The following is a 14202-nucleotide window of genomic DNA, read 5'->3' on the forward strand; positions in this document are numbered from 1 at the left end:
AGAACACACTGATAGTACAAGAGGAGAGAACACACTGATAGTACAAGAGGAGAGAACACACTGATAGTACAAGAGGAGAGAACACACTGATAGTACAAGAGGAGAGAACACACAGATAGTACAAGAGGAGAGAACACACTGATAGTACAAGAGGAGAGAACACACTGATAGTACAAGAGGAGAGAACACACAGATAGTACAAGAGGAGAGAACACACAGATAGTACAAGAGGAGAGAACACACAGATAGTACAAGAGGAGAGAACACACTGATAGTACAAGAGGAGAGAACACACTGATAGTACAAGAGGAGAGAACACACTGATAGTACAAGAGGAGAGAACACACTGATAGTACAAGAGGAGAGAACACACTGATAGTACAAGAGGAGAGAACACACTGATAGTACAAGAGGAGAGAACACACTGATAGTACAAGAGGAGAGAACACACAGATAGTACAAGAGGAGAGAACACACAGATAGTACAAGAGGAGAGAACACACAGATAGTACAAGAGGAGAGAACACACAGATAGTACAAGAGGAGAGAACACACAGATAGTACAAGAGGAGAGAACACACTGATAGTACAAGAGGAGAGAACACACAGATAGTACAAGAGGAGAGAACACACTGATAGTACAAGAGGAGAGAACACACAGATAGTACAAGAGGAGAGAACACACAGATAGTACAAGAGGAGAGAACACACAGATAGTACAAGAGGAGAGAACACACAGATAGTACAAGAGGAGAGAACACACTGATAGTACAAGAGGAGAGAACACACAGATAGTACAAGAGGAGAGAACACACAGATAGTACAAGAGGAGAGAACACACAGATAGTACAAGAGGAGAGAACACACAGATAGTACAAGAGGAGAGAACACACAGATAGTACAAGAGGAGAGAACACACAGATAGTACAAGAGGAGAGAACACACAGATAGTACAAGAGGAGAGAACACACAGATAGTACAAGAGGAGAGAACACACAGATAGTACAAGAGGAGAGAACACACAGATAGTACAAGAGGAGAGAACACACTGATAGTACAAGAGGAGAGAACACACTGATAGTACAAGAGGAGAGAACACACAGATAGTACAAGAGGAGAGAACACACTGATAGTACAAGAGGAGAGAACACACTGATAGTACAAGAGGAGAGAACACACTGATAGTACAAGAGGAGAGAACACACTGATAGTACAAGAGGAGAGAACACACAGATAGTACAAGAGGAGAGAACACACAGATAGTACAAGAGGAGAGAACACACTGATAGTACAAGAGGAGAGAACACACTGATAGTACAAGAGGAGAGAACACACAGATAGTACAAGAGGAGAGAACACACAGATAGTACAAGAGGAGAGAACACACTGATAGTACAAGAGGAGAGAACACACTGATAGTACAAGAGGAGAGAACACACTGATAGTACAAGAGGAGAGAACACACTGATAGTACAAGAGGAGAGAACACACTGATAGTACAAGAGGAGAGAACACACTGATAGTACAAGAGGAGAGAACACACTGATAGTACAAGAGGAGAGAACACACTGATAGTACAAGAGGAGAGAACACACTGATAGTACAAGAGGAGAGAACACACAGATAGTACAAGAGGAGAGAACACACAGATAGTACAAGAGGAGAGAACACACAGATAGTACAAGAGGAGAGAACACACAGATAGTACAAGAGGAGAGAACACACAGATAGTACAAGAGGAGAGAACACACAGATAGTACAAGAGGAGAGAACACACTGATAGTACAAGAGGAGAGAACACACTGATAGTACAAGAGGAGAGAACACACAGATAGTACAAGAGGAGAGAACACACTGATAGTACAAGAGGAGAGAACACACTGACAATTACACACATTTGTGAGGAGTTAAACGGCACATTCCAGGGTGTGTTTACAGTTGCTAGAACAGCTCCCAGTGCTAGGAGAGGAAGCCTAGCACCCTCTCCTAGCCCTAGCCTAGCTAGGAACCCTCTCCTAGCCCTAGCCTAGCTAGGAACCCCTCTCCTAGCCCTAGCCTAGCTAGGAACCCCTCTCCTAGCCCTAGCCTAGCTAGGAACCCCTCTCCTAGCCCTAGCCTAGCTAGGAACCCCTCTCCTAGCCCTAGCCTAGCTAGGAACCCCTCTCCTAGCCCTAGCCTAGCTAGGAACCCCTCTCCTAGCCCTAGCCTAGCTAGGAACCCTTCTCCTAGCCCTAGCCTAGCTAAGAACCCTCTCCTAGCCCTAGCCTAACTAGGAACCCATCTCCTAGCCCTAGCCTAGCTAGGAACCCCTCTCCTAGCCTAGCTAGGAACCCCTCTCCTAGCCCTAGCCTAGCTAGGGACCCTTCTCCTAGCCCTAGCCTAGCTAGGAACCCCTCTCCTAGCCCTAGCCTAACTAGGAACCCTCTCCTAGCCCTAGCCTAACTAGGAACCCATCTCCTAGCCCTAGCCTAGCTAAGAACCCTTCTCCTAGCCCTAGCCTAGCTAGGAACCCCTCTCCTAGCCCTAGCCTAACTAGGAACCCTCTCCTAGCCCTAGCCTAACTAGGAACCCATCTCCTAGCCCTAGCCTAGCTAGGAACCCCTCTCCTAGCCTAGCTCTCCATCCACCAGGATGTTCCATCCATGCTGGATTGGATGTTCACCAGGGAAGAGGACGAGGGAATTATCAAAGGAATGCACCCAAGCCATTAAGACTATATAGCACTGGGAAGGGGTCAGGATAAGGATTTGGGATGGGACGAGGGAAGGAATGGTGCCCAAACACTCGTGGACGGTCGGGGATTGAACGCCGACTTGCATAAAGCGAGACCGTCGCTCTACCGTCCAGCCCAAGTGCTTGGACGGAAAGAGGAAGATATATTTAACGTTCAGTACCTTGCTCCTTTGGACAAAAAGTGAGCATGTCTTTTTGGGAATAAATTATGCAATGTGTTATAATCTGCAAGAAAATGAGGAAGTTGAAGCAGTTGAAAAATGGATATCAGGAGAAGACATTATGGGGAACTTAGAAATTTCTTTCAGGAATTTTACTGGAAAGACTTGCTGTTAGGCAAGGAAGTAAATGTGATATATCTCAAGTTTTGTTAAATATATAATAAAATCACAACCAAATTTATACCAAAGCAGAGATGCAGAACCAGGAAACAGGATTCAACAAATTGCGAGAGGGCCAGAGACCAAAAGACACAAGAATGGAATCAATACAGGAAGAGGCCGAACCCCCAAACATACCAGCGATACAGAGATGCGAGAAACAACTACACGGCAGTGAGGAGAGAGGCAGAAAGACATTTTTGAAAAAGGGATTGCAGACAAATGTAAAACAGAACCAGGTCTATTCTATAAATTCATAAACAACAAATTGCAGGTGAAGGATGATATTCAGAGGTTGAAAATGGGAAATAGATTCACGGAAAATGAAAAGGAAATGTGTGAAACATTAAACGAAAAGTTCCGAAGTGAAATCCTCAGGGACACCAGACACAATAAGAATTCCAGAGAACATCATAGAGCACATTGAGTAAAAGATAATAATTAAAACTAAGTGGGTAGAACACCTGGAGAGAAATGATATAATATCAGATAGTATGGTTTTCGATCTGGAAGATCCTGTGTATCGAATTTACTCAGTTTCTATGATCGAGCCACAGAGATATTACAGGAAAGAGATGGTTGGGTTGACTGCATCTATCTGGACCTAAAAAAGGCTTTCGACAGAGTTCCACATAAGAGGTTGTTCTGGAAACTGGAAAATATTGGAGGGGTGACAGGTAAGCTTCTATCATGGATGAAATATAATTCTGATAGAAAAATGAGGGCAGTAATCAGAGGCAATGTATTAGACTGGAGAAATGTCACAAGTGGAGTACCACAGGGTTCATTTCTTGCACCAGTGATGTTCATTGTCTACATAAACGATCTACTGCGTGCCGCACCAAGCAACAGCCTGTTGGATCAAGCTCTCACAAGTCAAGCCTGGCCTCGGGCCGGGCTTGGGGAGTAGAACTTCTCTCAGAACCCCATCAAGCAAGTATCAAGCAGGTACCAGATGGTATACAGAATTACATGAACATGTTTGCTGATGATGCTAAGATAATAGGGAAGATAAGTAACATCGATGATTGCCATGAAGATAAGTAACAATCACTTCGATGATTGTCATGCCCTTCAAGAAGACCTGGACAATAAGTATATGGAGCATCACTTGGCAAATGGAATTTAATGTTAATAAATGCCATGTTATGGAATGTGGAATAGAAGAACATAGACCCCACACAACCTATATATTATGTGAGAAATCTTTAAAGAATTCTGATATAAGAGAGATCTAGGGGTGGTTCTAGATAGAAAACTATCACCTGAGGACCACATAAAGAACATTGTGAGAGGAGCCTATGCCACGCTTTCTAACTTCAGAATTGCTTTTAAATACAATACATGGATGGCGAAATACTAAAGAAATTGTTCACGACTTTTGTTAGGCCAAAGCTAGAATATGCAGCGGTTGTGTGGTGCCCATATCTTAAGAAGCACATCAACAAACTGGAAAAGGTGCAAAGACATGCTACTAAAGGGCTCCCAGAACTGAAGGAGCTCCAAGGAAGACAAGGAACAAGAGCTCCGAGGAGAGGTTAGAGGCATTGAATATGTCAAAACTAGAAGATAGAAGAAAAAGAGGTGATATGATCACTACATACAAAATTGTAACAGGAATCGATAAAATTGATAGGGAAGAATTCCCGGGACCCGGAACTTCAAGACCAAGAGGTTATTGATTTTAAGTAACTAAACAAAGCTGCCGGAGAAATGTATGGAAATTCACTTTCGCAAACAGAGTGGTAGACGGTTGGAACAAGTTAGGGGAGAAGGTGGTGGAGGCCAAGACCGTCAGTAGTTTCAAAGCGTTATATGACAAAAAGTGCTGGGAAGACGGGACACCACGAGCGTAGCTCTCATCTTGTAACTACACTTAGGTAATTACACACACACACACACACACACACACATACACACACACACATAGGAGCAGGGGCAGACAGATTCACTACAAACAACAAGGAAGTGTGCGAGGAACTGAATAAGAAATTCCAGGAGGTCTCCACATTACAGCAAGGGAAAGTTCCAGAAATAAGAGAGGGAATAGTTATCCACGAACCACTAGAAGAGTTTCGAATTACGAGTGGGGATGTAAGGAAGCTCTTGCTAGAGTTGGATGTGACAAAGGCTATAGGCCCAGATGGAATCTCCCCTTGGATACTAAAGGAAGGAGCAGAAGCACTGTGCTTACCACTCTCCATAGTGTATAACAAATCACTGGCAACAGGGGAACTGCCAGGAATTTGGAAAACGGCTAATGTAGCCCCGATATACAAGACGGAGGATAGACAGGAGGCACTGAATTACAGGCCAGTGTCCCTAACCTGCATACCATGCAAGCTGATGGAGAAGATTGTGCGAAGAAAGCTAGTGGAGCACCTGGAGCGAAAGAACTTTGTAACACAGCATCATCATGGATTCAGGGATGGCAGGTCCTGCCTCACAGGGTTACTTGAATTCTACGACCAGGCAAGAAAGAGAAGGGTGGGCAGACTGCATATTTTTGGATTGTCAGAAAGCCTTTGACACAGTGCCACACAAGAGGCTAGTGAAAAACCTGGAGATGCAGGCTGGAGTGAAAGGGAAGGTACTCCGCTGGATACAGGAGTACCTAAGTAACAGGAGACAACGAGTCAGTGTGAGGGGTGAGGTCTCAGATTGGCGAGACGTTACGAGTGGAGTCCCGCAGGGGTCAGTCCTTGGACCTATACATATGTAAATGATCTCCCAGAGGGTATAGAATCGTTTCTCTCAATGTTTGCCGATGATGCAAAAATTATGAGGATTGAAACTGAGGACGATAGTAGGAGGCTACAAGATGACCTAGACAGACTGAGTGAATGGTCCAACAAATGACTGTTGAAGTTCAACCCGAGTAAATGCAAAGTAATGAAACTAGGCAGTGGAAACAGGAGGCCAGACAGAGGATACAGAATAGGAGATGAAGTACTTAATGAAACGAGCAGAGAGAAAGATCTAGGAGTTGATATCACACCAAACCTGTCTCCTGAAGCCCACATAAAAAGAATAACGTCTGCGGCATATGCGAGGCTGGCTAACATCAGAACAGTTTTCAGGAACCTGTGTAAGGAATCATTTAGAATCTTGTACACCACATATGTAAGACCAATCCTGGAGTATGCGGCCCCAGCATGGAGCCCGTACCTTGTCAAGCACAAGACGAAGCTGGAAAAAGTCCAAAGGTATGCCACTAGACTAGTCCCAGAACTAAGAGGCATGAGTTACGTGGAAAGGCTGCGGGAAATGCACCTTACGACACTGGAAGACAGAAGAGTAAGGGGAGACATGATCACAACCTACAAAATCCTCAGAGGAATCGACCGGGTAAACAAGGATAAACTATTCAACACTGGTGGGACGCGAACAAGGGGACACAGGTGGAAACTGATATTATAGACTGTGGGTTGGTGGTGTTGTCGTCGTTGATCCTTCTCTACGGACAACCCAACCCACACCTCGGTAGAGTGCTTATACTTTCTCAGGAGATCACCCTTGGCGCTTCTGGCTCTTGGAGAGGGGCTCGACGTCACACGTTTAGGGGATGCGGCTCCAACACTCAACCTCGTTGTCACGTGCACACACCCACTCGAGCCGCTGTGACTCCCCACTCTCTCCTTAGGTGATATGATCTCCTCAATCCCCTTGCTTTTGACTTACTAATATTACCTTCTACCCTGTCCACAGCAGTGGTTCTTGGTTCTTTCTCTCTCTCCTTCTTTACTACCTCCTGGGAAGCCTCACTAGGACAAGGGCAAACACCAGCAAATTGGGATACATTTACTGGACGAAGCACATACACAATACATACACACATATAATAGTAATGAATCCTATACTCTATAATATTACAATCAGGTTGCACTCCAACACCATCAGAACTCTATCATCAGCTTATCAAGTGGTATCCTATCTCCTGGTTCACCACCTGATACTATCAACCACCTCAAGTTGATCAAGTCTACATACAGTGTTGCACCATCAGCAAGATAATATATATATAGAAAATCAGCATTTGAATGCAATAACATATATCAGTATAAATGTTCATTGATACACAACAATGATCAATCGATCACTGTCAGTCCTGGAACGCATACATCTGTAGGTAATCCAGCCTACGACTGTAACTCTAAACTTCAGTACAAAACACTCCTTGATGTGAGAATGCGCAGTCACTCACCTCTCACTGCGTCTTGCACGCTAATGACAACCAAACACTACCAACTCCCTACTAGTAATCCACCAGAACTTCCCCTTCCACCTCTGGAAGTTCACTACCCTGATATCTTCAGGTTCTTCCGGGCTTCACTACCAGGATCCTCTGCAGCTCCTCCAGGCTGCTATCATGAAGTTTCCTTGTGCAACTACGGTGCTTCACCCTTCTGCTAGGTTCCTCCACAGCTCTCTTGGCTGCTACACCACCTCTACAGAGGCACGTGACACTCCTCTTCACTGCTTCTCCTCACAGCTCGAGGTCCTCTGCTTCACTACCTTGGAGTCTCATCAATTACCTCATCTAGGCTGGCTTCGAAGTTCTCAGCAACTTCTTCCCCAAAGACAAACCTGCAACCCATCGACACTCCAATAAAATTGTTTCCCCTTTAACACATAAACAAAAATAATCACACAATATGTTTGTCTCCAACCTCTATCTGTCCTCTACATACAGTGAGAGTGGACTCCCCCGTTTTGGGCGGGTCCATACTCCACCTCGCCCGGCGGCGGTCCTCACTCGTCCGTCAGGAGCCGGGCTCCCTCAGTCGTCTGTCAGAGCTCAGAGGGGACGGACGTCGCTCCGTGTTCCTCCCTCTTCACTCTCCTATTTCAGGCTTTCTGCCTTATTAAAACATGTCTAACTTATAAATAAACATCGCTACTGTCGCTGGGCACACGACCAACTACAAGCAATCACTATGAACTGGCGTATATCGTGCTTACCACAGATTAACTGGTCGAGGGCGCCCCTTCCTCTGACGAGGCTTGGTCATGGCGCTGCCACGGCCCACAATAATGTCTCTGGCCGGCTTGATACTCTCTTCTTCGACCAGGACTTGAGACCACAACGTTCCCAGCTCAGTTCCACAGCTGGCACGTCTACACACTTCTCTTCTCTTCGAGATATATCACTAGGGGTTCCCTTCTGACGGGAGCTCAACGGAGCGCGGCTTTCTCCCTGCGATGTCTGGCACTCAAGTGAGGTCAAAGCCCCTCCGGAAGCGAGCCTCACGCCTCCAGCAAAATGTCCACATCTCCTAGCCAGTCATTTATCTGTTTCCTTCTTCACTGCCCATACTCTTAAATTGTTCATTGAATCCCCCATACCATTTTTCATATGGGTTATTACCTCAATATTTGCTAGACCTTCTAATCAGGTCAGGCTTGCTGAATAACTCTCAAGGAGGGAGACTCGTTTCTCCTGCAGACTGAGATCATAACACTGAGTACCCACATGAGCCACAGAAACGTTAGAAAGAACTTTTTCAGTGTCAGAGTAGTTAGTAAATGGAACGCACTAGGCAGTAATGTGGTGGAGGCTGACTCCATACACAGTTTCATATGTAGATATGATAGAGCCCAATAGGCTCAGGAACCTGTACACCAGTTGATTGACGGTGTTTAACGGTTTGCAACTAGGTGAGTACACACACACACACCCCTCTCCCACACACACGCACCCCCCCACCGCCCCACCCCCCCCCCCACACACACATCCACACACACACACACACACACATCCACACACACACACACACACACATCCACATCCACACACACACACACACATCCACACACACATACGGGGCCTCGTAGCCTGGTGGATAGCGCGCAGGACTCGTAATTCTGTGGCGCGGGTTCGATTCCCGCACGAGGCAGAAACAAATGGGCAAAGTTTCTTTCACCCTAAGTGCCCCTGTTACCTAGCAGTAAATAGGTACCTGGGAGTTAGTCAGCTGTCACGGGCTGCTTCCTGGGGTGTGTGTGTGTGTGGGTGGTGTGGGGGAAAAAAAAAAAAAAAAAAAAAAAAAAAAAAAAGTAGTTAGTAGTTAGTAAACAGTTGATTGACAGTTGAGAGGCGGGCCGAAAGAGCAAAGCTCAACCCCCGCAAAAACACAACTAGTAAACACACACACACACACACACACACACACACACACACACACACACACACACACACACACACACACACACACACACACACACACACCCACATAAAGAGAATAACGTCTGCGGCATATGCGAGGCTGGCTAACATCAGAACGGCGTTCAGGAACCTGTGTAAGGAATCATTCAGAATCTTGTACACCACATATGTAAGACCAATCCTGGAGTATGCGGCCCCAGCATGGAGCCCGTACCTTGTCAAGCACAAGACGAAGCTGGAAAAAGTCCAAAGGTATGCTACTAGACTAATCCCAGAACTAAGAGGCATGAGTTATGAGGAAAGGCTGCGGGAAATGCACCTCACGACACTGGAAGACAGAAGAGTAAGGGGGGACATGATCACAACCTACAAAATCCTCAGGGGAATCGACCGGGTAAACAAGGATGAACTATTCAACACTGGTGGGACGCGAACAAGGGGACACAGGTGGAAGCTGAGTACCCAAATGAGCCACAGAGACGTTAGAAAGAACTTTTTCAGTGTCAGAGTAGTTAGTAAATGGAATGCATTAGGAAGTGATGTGGTGGAGGCTGACTCCATACACAGTTTCAAATGTAGATATGATAGAGCCCAATAGGCTCAGGAATCTGTACACCAGTTGATTGACGGTTGAGAGGCGGGACCAAAGAGCCAGAGCTCAACCCCCGCAAGCACAATTAGGTGAGTACAATTAGGTGAGTACACACACACACACACCCTGGCTGCAAGAAGTGATATGTGCTGTGATGAATGGCACCAAAAGGCATTATTGCAGGCCCGGGTTTGAAGCTCCCCATCAATCACCAGCAACACTCCTAATCCCTCCCATTATTTTACCCAATCGATCACTCCGTTAAAAACACGACCTGCTAGCACAAATGAAAGCATCATAATGTTGACGTTTTCTATGCCTTGGCACCGGTGGGTTAGGAGGGTTGTTGGGGTTAATATATAAGTATCTTGTAAACATATGTTGTTGAATATGACCTAAAGGGTAAGATTAATGATTCTAACACGAATCTTAATATTTCTTATGTTTTTCTTCACTGTCGAGGGTAGGTGAAAAATGGAACTCTCTCTCAAGTTAATTTTCACACTGTTATTCATGGTCTGACGCCTAGAAGCGTTTCGCAGGAACACTTATTACATTCTCAAAGACAAGATTGTACTCAGATTGTGCTTATATTCGTTTTTTGGGTGAGGTAATAGGATACAAATCAGTGGGAGAAGACAGAACACGAAACAATGGGTATATTGCGATATCACACGATATTGATGACTGGGATATCACACCATTACTCGGGATGACTGGGATAACACACCATTACTTGGGATGACTGGGATAACACACCATTACTTGGGATGACGAGGATATCACACGATTACTTGGGATGACTGGGATATCACACGATTACTTGGCGCACATCATCTGTCTCTTGAGGCGTCTCTAACCTGATTTATAATAAGAAAAGTAATGTATTAAAGTAACAAGTTGAGGACTGCGCGCGCGACAGTTTTGAAGCTGCTGGATAATGAGATAACTGTATGCCCGCCTCTAGTGTGACGGTCCCACAAGTTAGACGGCTAGAGCTGGCTATGTGAGGCCCCTCTACAGCAACCCTCTTGAGGGTAGACGGTCGTAGTTACGAATTGGTCAGAGACGGTTAGGCAGGTATGGCTGCTCCAGTTGTGTTGGCGCTGGGAGAGGCGGGATGGCGTCACGGAGTGTGTGATCAATACCTGTCACCATCTGACCGGAGGCTCCGTCATTATCGCGCCCGTTGACCCACACGTTTATACGTGCAGTAAGTGGCATATGGCCGCTCGCTGAGAGGTACTCTACTGTGCGGGTACGGGCTCACCGTAGCCCGTGCTACTTGGAACTTCTAGTTCCTGGTAGCGAATGTTTAACATCATCATCTCTACTGTGGAAATGTTTCAGTCCATGTTTCACTCTCTCCTCTCCCCCCCCTCCCCCTCTCTCCCCTCCCCCCTCTCACCCCTCCCCCCTCTCACCCCTCCCCCTCTCACCCCTTCCCCTCTCACCCCTTCCCCCTCTCTCCCCTCCCCCCTCTCTCCCCTCCCCCCTCTCACCCCTCCCCCCTCTCACCCCTCCCCCCTCTCCCCCCACCGCCCCCCTCCCCCCTCTCCCCCCTCCCCCCCTCCCCCCTCTCTCCCCTCTCCCCTCTCTCCCCTCTCCCCTCTCTCCCCTCCTCCCTCTCTCCCCTCTCTCCCCTCCCCCTCTCTCCTTTCCCCCCTCTCCCCCCTCCCCCTCTCCCCCCTCCCCCTCTCCCCCCTCCCCCTTCCACCCTCTCTCCCCCCTCCCCCTCCACCCTCTCTCCCCCCTCTCTCTCCCCCCCCTCGTCCCTCTGCCTCGGACCCAATATATCTTCATGAGGTTATCTTGAGGTGATTTCGGGGCTTAGCGTCCCCGCGGCCCGGTCCTCGACCAGGCCTCCTTTTGGTTACACATCCCCAGGAAGCAGCCCGTAGCAGCTGTCTTACTCCCAGGTACCTATTTACTGCTAGGTGAATAGGTACATCAGGGGTGAAAGAAACTCTGTCCATTTGTTTCCGTCTCCGCCGGGGGTCGAACCCGGAATCTTAGGATTACGAATCCCGAGCGCTGTCCACTCAGCCGTCAGGGCCCCAAGAAGCAATGAAACATGTATGTGGGGGTCTCAGTAGCTGTGCTTTTCCTCTCTTCTCTTCCTTTATACATTGTTTTCAGTAACAACTCTACGGTAATCACACGACATATTTCACACTTCATTAAGTGATCCAGAGGTGTTTATAATTGCTAGTACTTCTTACGGCCTTCTATTTATAGGCCTAACCCCCCCCAACCAGCCTATGTCCGCCCCGTACTCCAGACCATTCCCCCTGTAATTTTGGGTGAGGCTACCCCCGAGCGTCGGGCCTCCGACCTTGGGGAAACATGCAAACATTCTCTCATAAGTATAAATAAATTGCCACATTTCCAGACCAGTATTTACCCAGGTCTTTCCTATATATAAATGTGTCTAATGCATATCCATTATTTCGAGTTGTAGTTTGTGTTGATATATTTGAAACGTGATTTATATCATGTGTGTTATACCATTATATCCATTTATATAATCTCAAGTTACCCCTGATTCTTAATCTTTGTAAGAATGTAAGTTAAGAGCTTTTAATCTCCACTAGGAAGGTTTCTAATTCCTGCCATTAACTTCGTCTCGTGTGTGTGTGTGTGTGTGTGTGTTTGTGGTGTGTGTGTTTGTGGTGTGTGTGTTTGTGGTGTGTGTGTTTGTGTGTGTGTGTGTGTGTTTGTGGTGTGTGTGTTTGTGGTGTGTGTGTTTGTGTGTGTGTGTGTGTGTGTGTGTTTGTGGTGTGTGTGTTTGTGGTGTGTGTGTTTGTGGTGTGTGTGTTTGTGGTGTGTGTGTTTGTGGTGTGTGTGTTTGTGTGTGTGTGTGTGTGTGTGTGTTTGTGATGTGTGTGTGTGTGTGTGTGTGTGTGTGTGTGTGTTTGTGGTGTGTGTGTTTGTGTGTGTGTACTCACCTATATGTGCTTGCAGGATCTAGCATTGACTCTTGGATCCCGCCTAGGTGTGTGTGTGTGTGTGTGTGTTTGTGGTGTGTGTGTTTGTGGTGTGTGTGTGTGTTTGTGGTGTGTGTGTGTGTGTGTGTGTTTGTGGTGTGTGTGTGTGTTTGTGGTGTGTGTGTTTGTGGTGTGTTTGTGGTGTGTGTGTGTGTGTGTGTGTGTGTGTGTGTGTGTGTGTGTGTGTGTGTGTGTGTGTGTGGGTGTGTGTGTATGTGGTGTGTGTGTGTGTGTGTGTGTGTGTGTGTGTGTGTGTGTGTGTGTGTGTGTGTGTGTGTGTTTGTGGTGTGTGTGTGTGTGTGTGTGTGTGTGTGTGTGTGTGTGTGTGTGTGTGATGTGTATGTGTGTGTGTGGGGGGGGGTCAAAGGAATGGCTATGTGGGCTCAAGGGAATGATTATGTGGGCTCAAGGGAATGGCTATGTGGGCTAAAAGGAATGGTTATGTGGGCTCAAGGGAATGGTTATGTGGGCTAAAAGGAATGGTTATGTGGGCTCAAGGGAATGGTTATGTGGGCTAAAAGGAATGGTTATGTGGGCTCAAGGGAATGATTATGTGGGCTCAAGGGAATGATTATGTGGGCTCAAGGGAATGGTTATATGGGCTCAAGGGAATGGTTATGTGGGCTCAAGGGAATGGTTATGTATTCTATCTTGAGTCTATCTTGAGATGATTTCGGGGCTTTAGTGTCCCCGCGGCCCGGTCCTCGACCAGGCCTCCACCCCCAGGAAGCAGCCCGTGACAGCTGACTAACTCCCAGGTACCTATTTACTGCTAGGTAACAGGGGCATTCAGGGTGAAAGAAACTTTGCTCATTTGTTTCTGCCTCGTGCGGGAATCGAACCCGCGCCACAGAATTACGAGTCCTGTGCGCTATCCACCAGGCTACGAGGCCCCTACGAGGTTCTATAGTACAGCAACCACCTGAACTGCATAGTTTATAAACGGTTGGACGGTAGAGCGACGGTCTCGCTTCATGCAGGTCGGCGTTCAATCCCCGACCGTCCAAAAGCGGTTGGCTACCATTCCTTCCAGCCGTCCCAAGTGTCTTATCCCGACCCCTTGCCCTAATAGTTGCCTTATCCTGCTACAGCTGGGCGAGGACCACCCCAAGGAGGTGGAGGAGCTGTGGGCGGCGTTGTGTACGTGTTGGCCCAACAACCTCAAGGTTATCATCAGGTATCTCTTCATCATCACCGGGATGGCCGCCGCTGAACTCCTGCCGTATGTAAGTACCGCACCTTTGTTGCTTCCTTCACTCTAATTACCTAAGTGTAGTTACAGGATGAGAGCTACGCTCGTGGTGTCCCGTCTTCCCAGCACTCTTTGTCATATAACGCTTTGAC

General features: G+C 47.0%; 1 protein-coding gene across 1 annotated transcript in view; it reads left to right on the forward strand.

Moving 5' to 3' along the window:
• Nucleotides 1–14202, forward strand: part of fry (Protein furry) — a 542054-nt gene that overhangs the window by 324553 nt on the left and 203299 nt on the right. The window contains 1 exon segment of the mRNA XM_069301552.1: nucleotides 13950–14084. Coding sequence (XP_069157653.1) covers nucleotides 13950–14084 — 135 coding nt within the window.

The sequence above is a fragment of the Procambarus clarkii genome, chromosome 46, assembly GCF_040958095.1.
Source record: "Procambarus clarkii isolate CNS0578487 chromosome 46, FALCON_Pclarkii_2.0, whole genome shotgun sequence".
In the NCBI taxonomy this organism is placed as follows: Eukaryota; Metazoa; Arthropoda; class Malacostraca; order Decapoda; family Cambaridae; genus Procambarus; species Procambarus clarkii.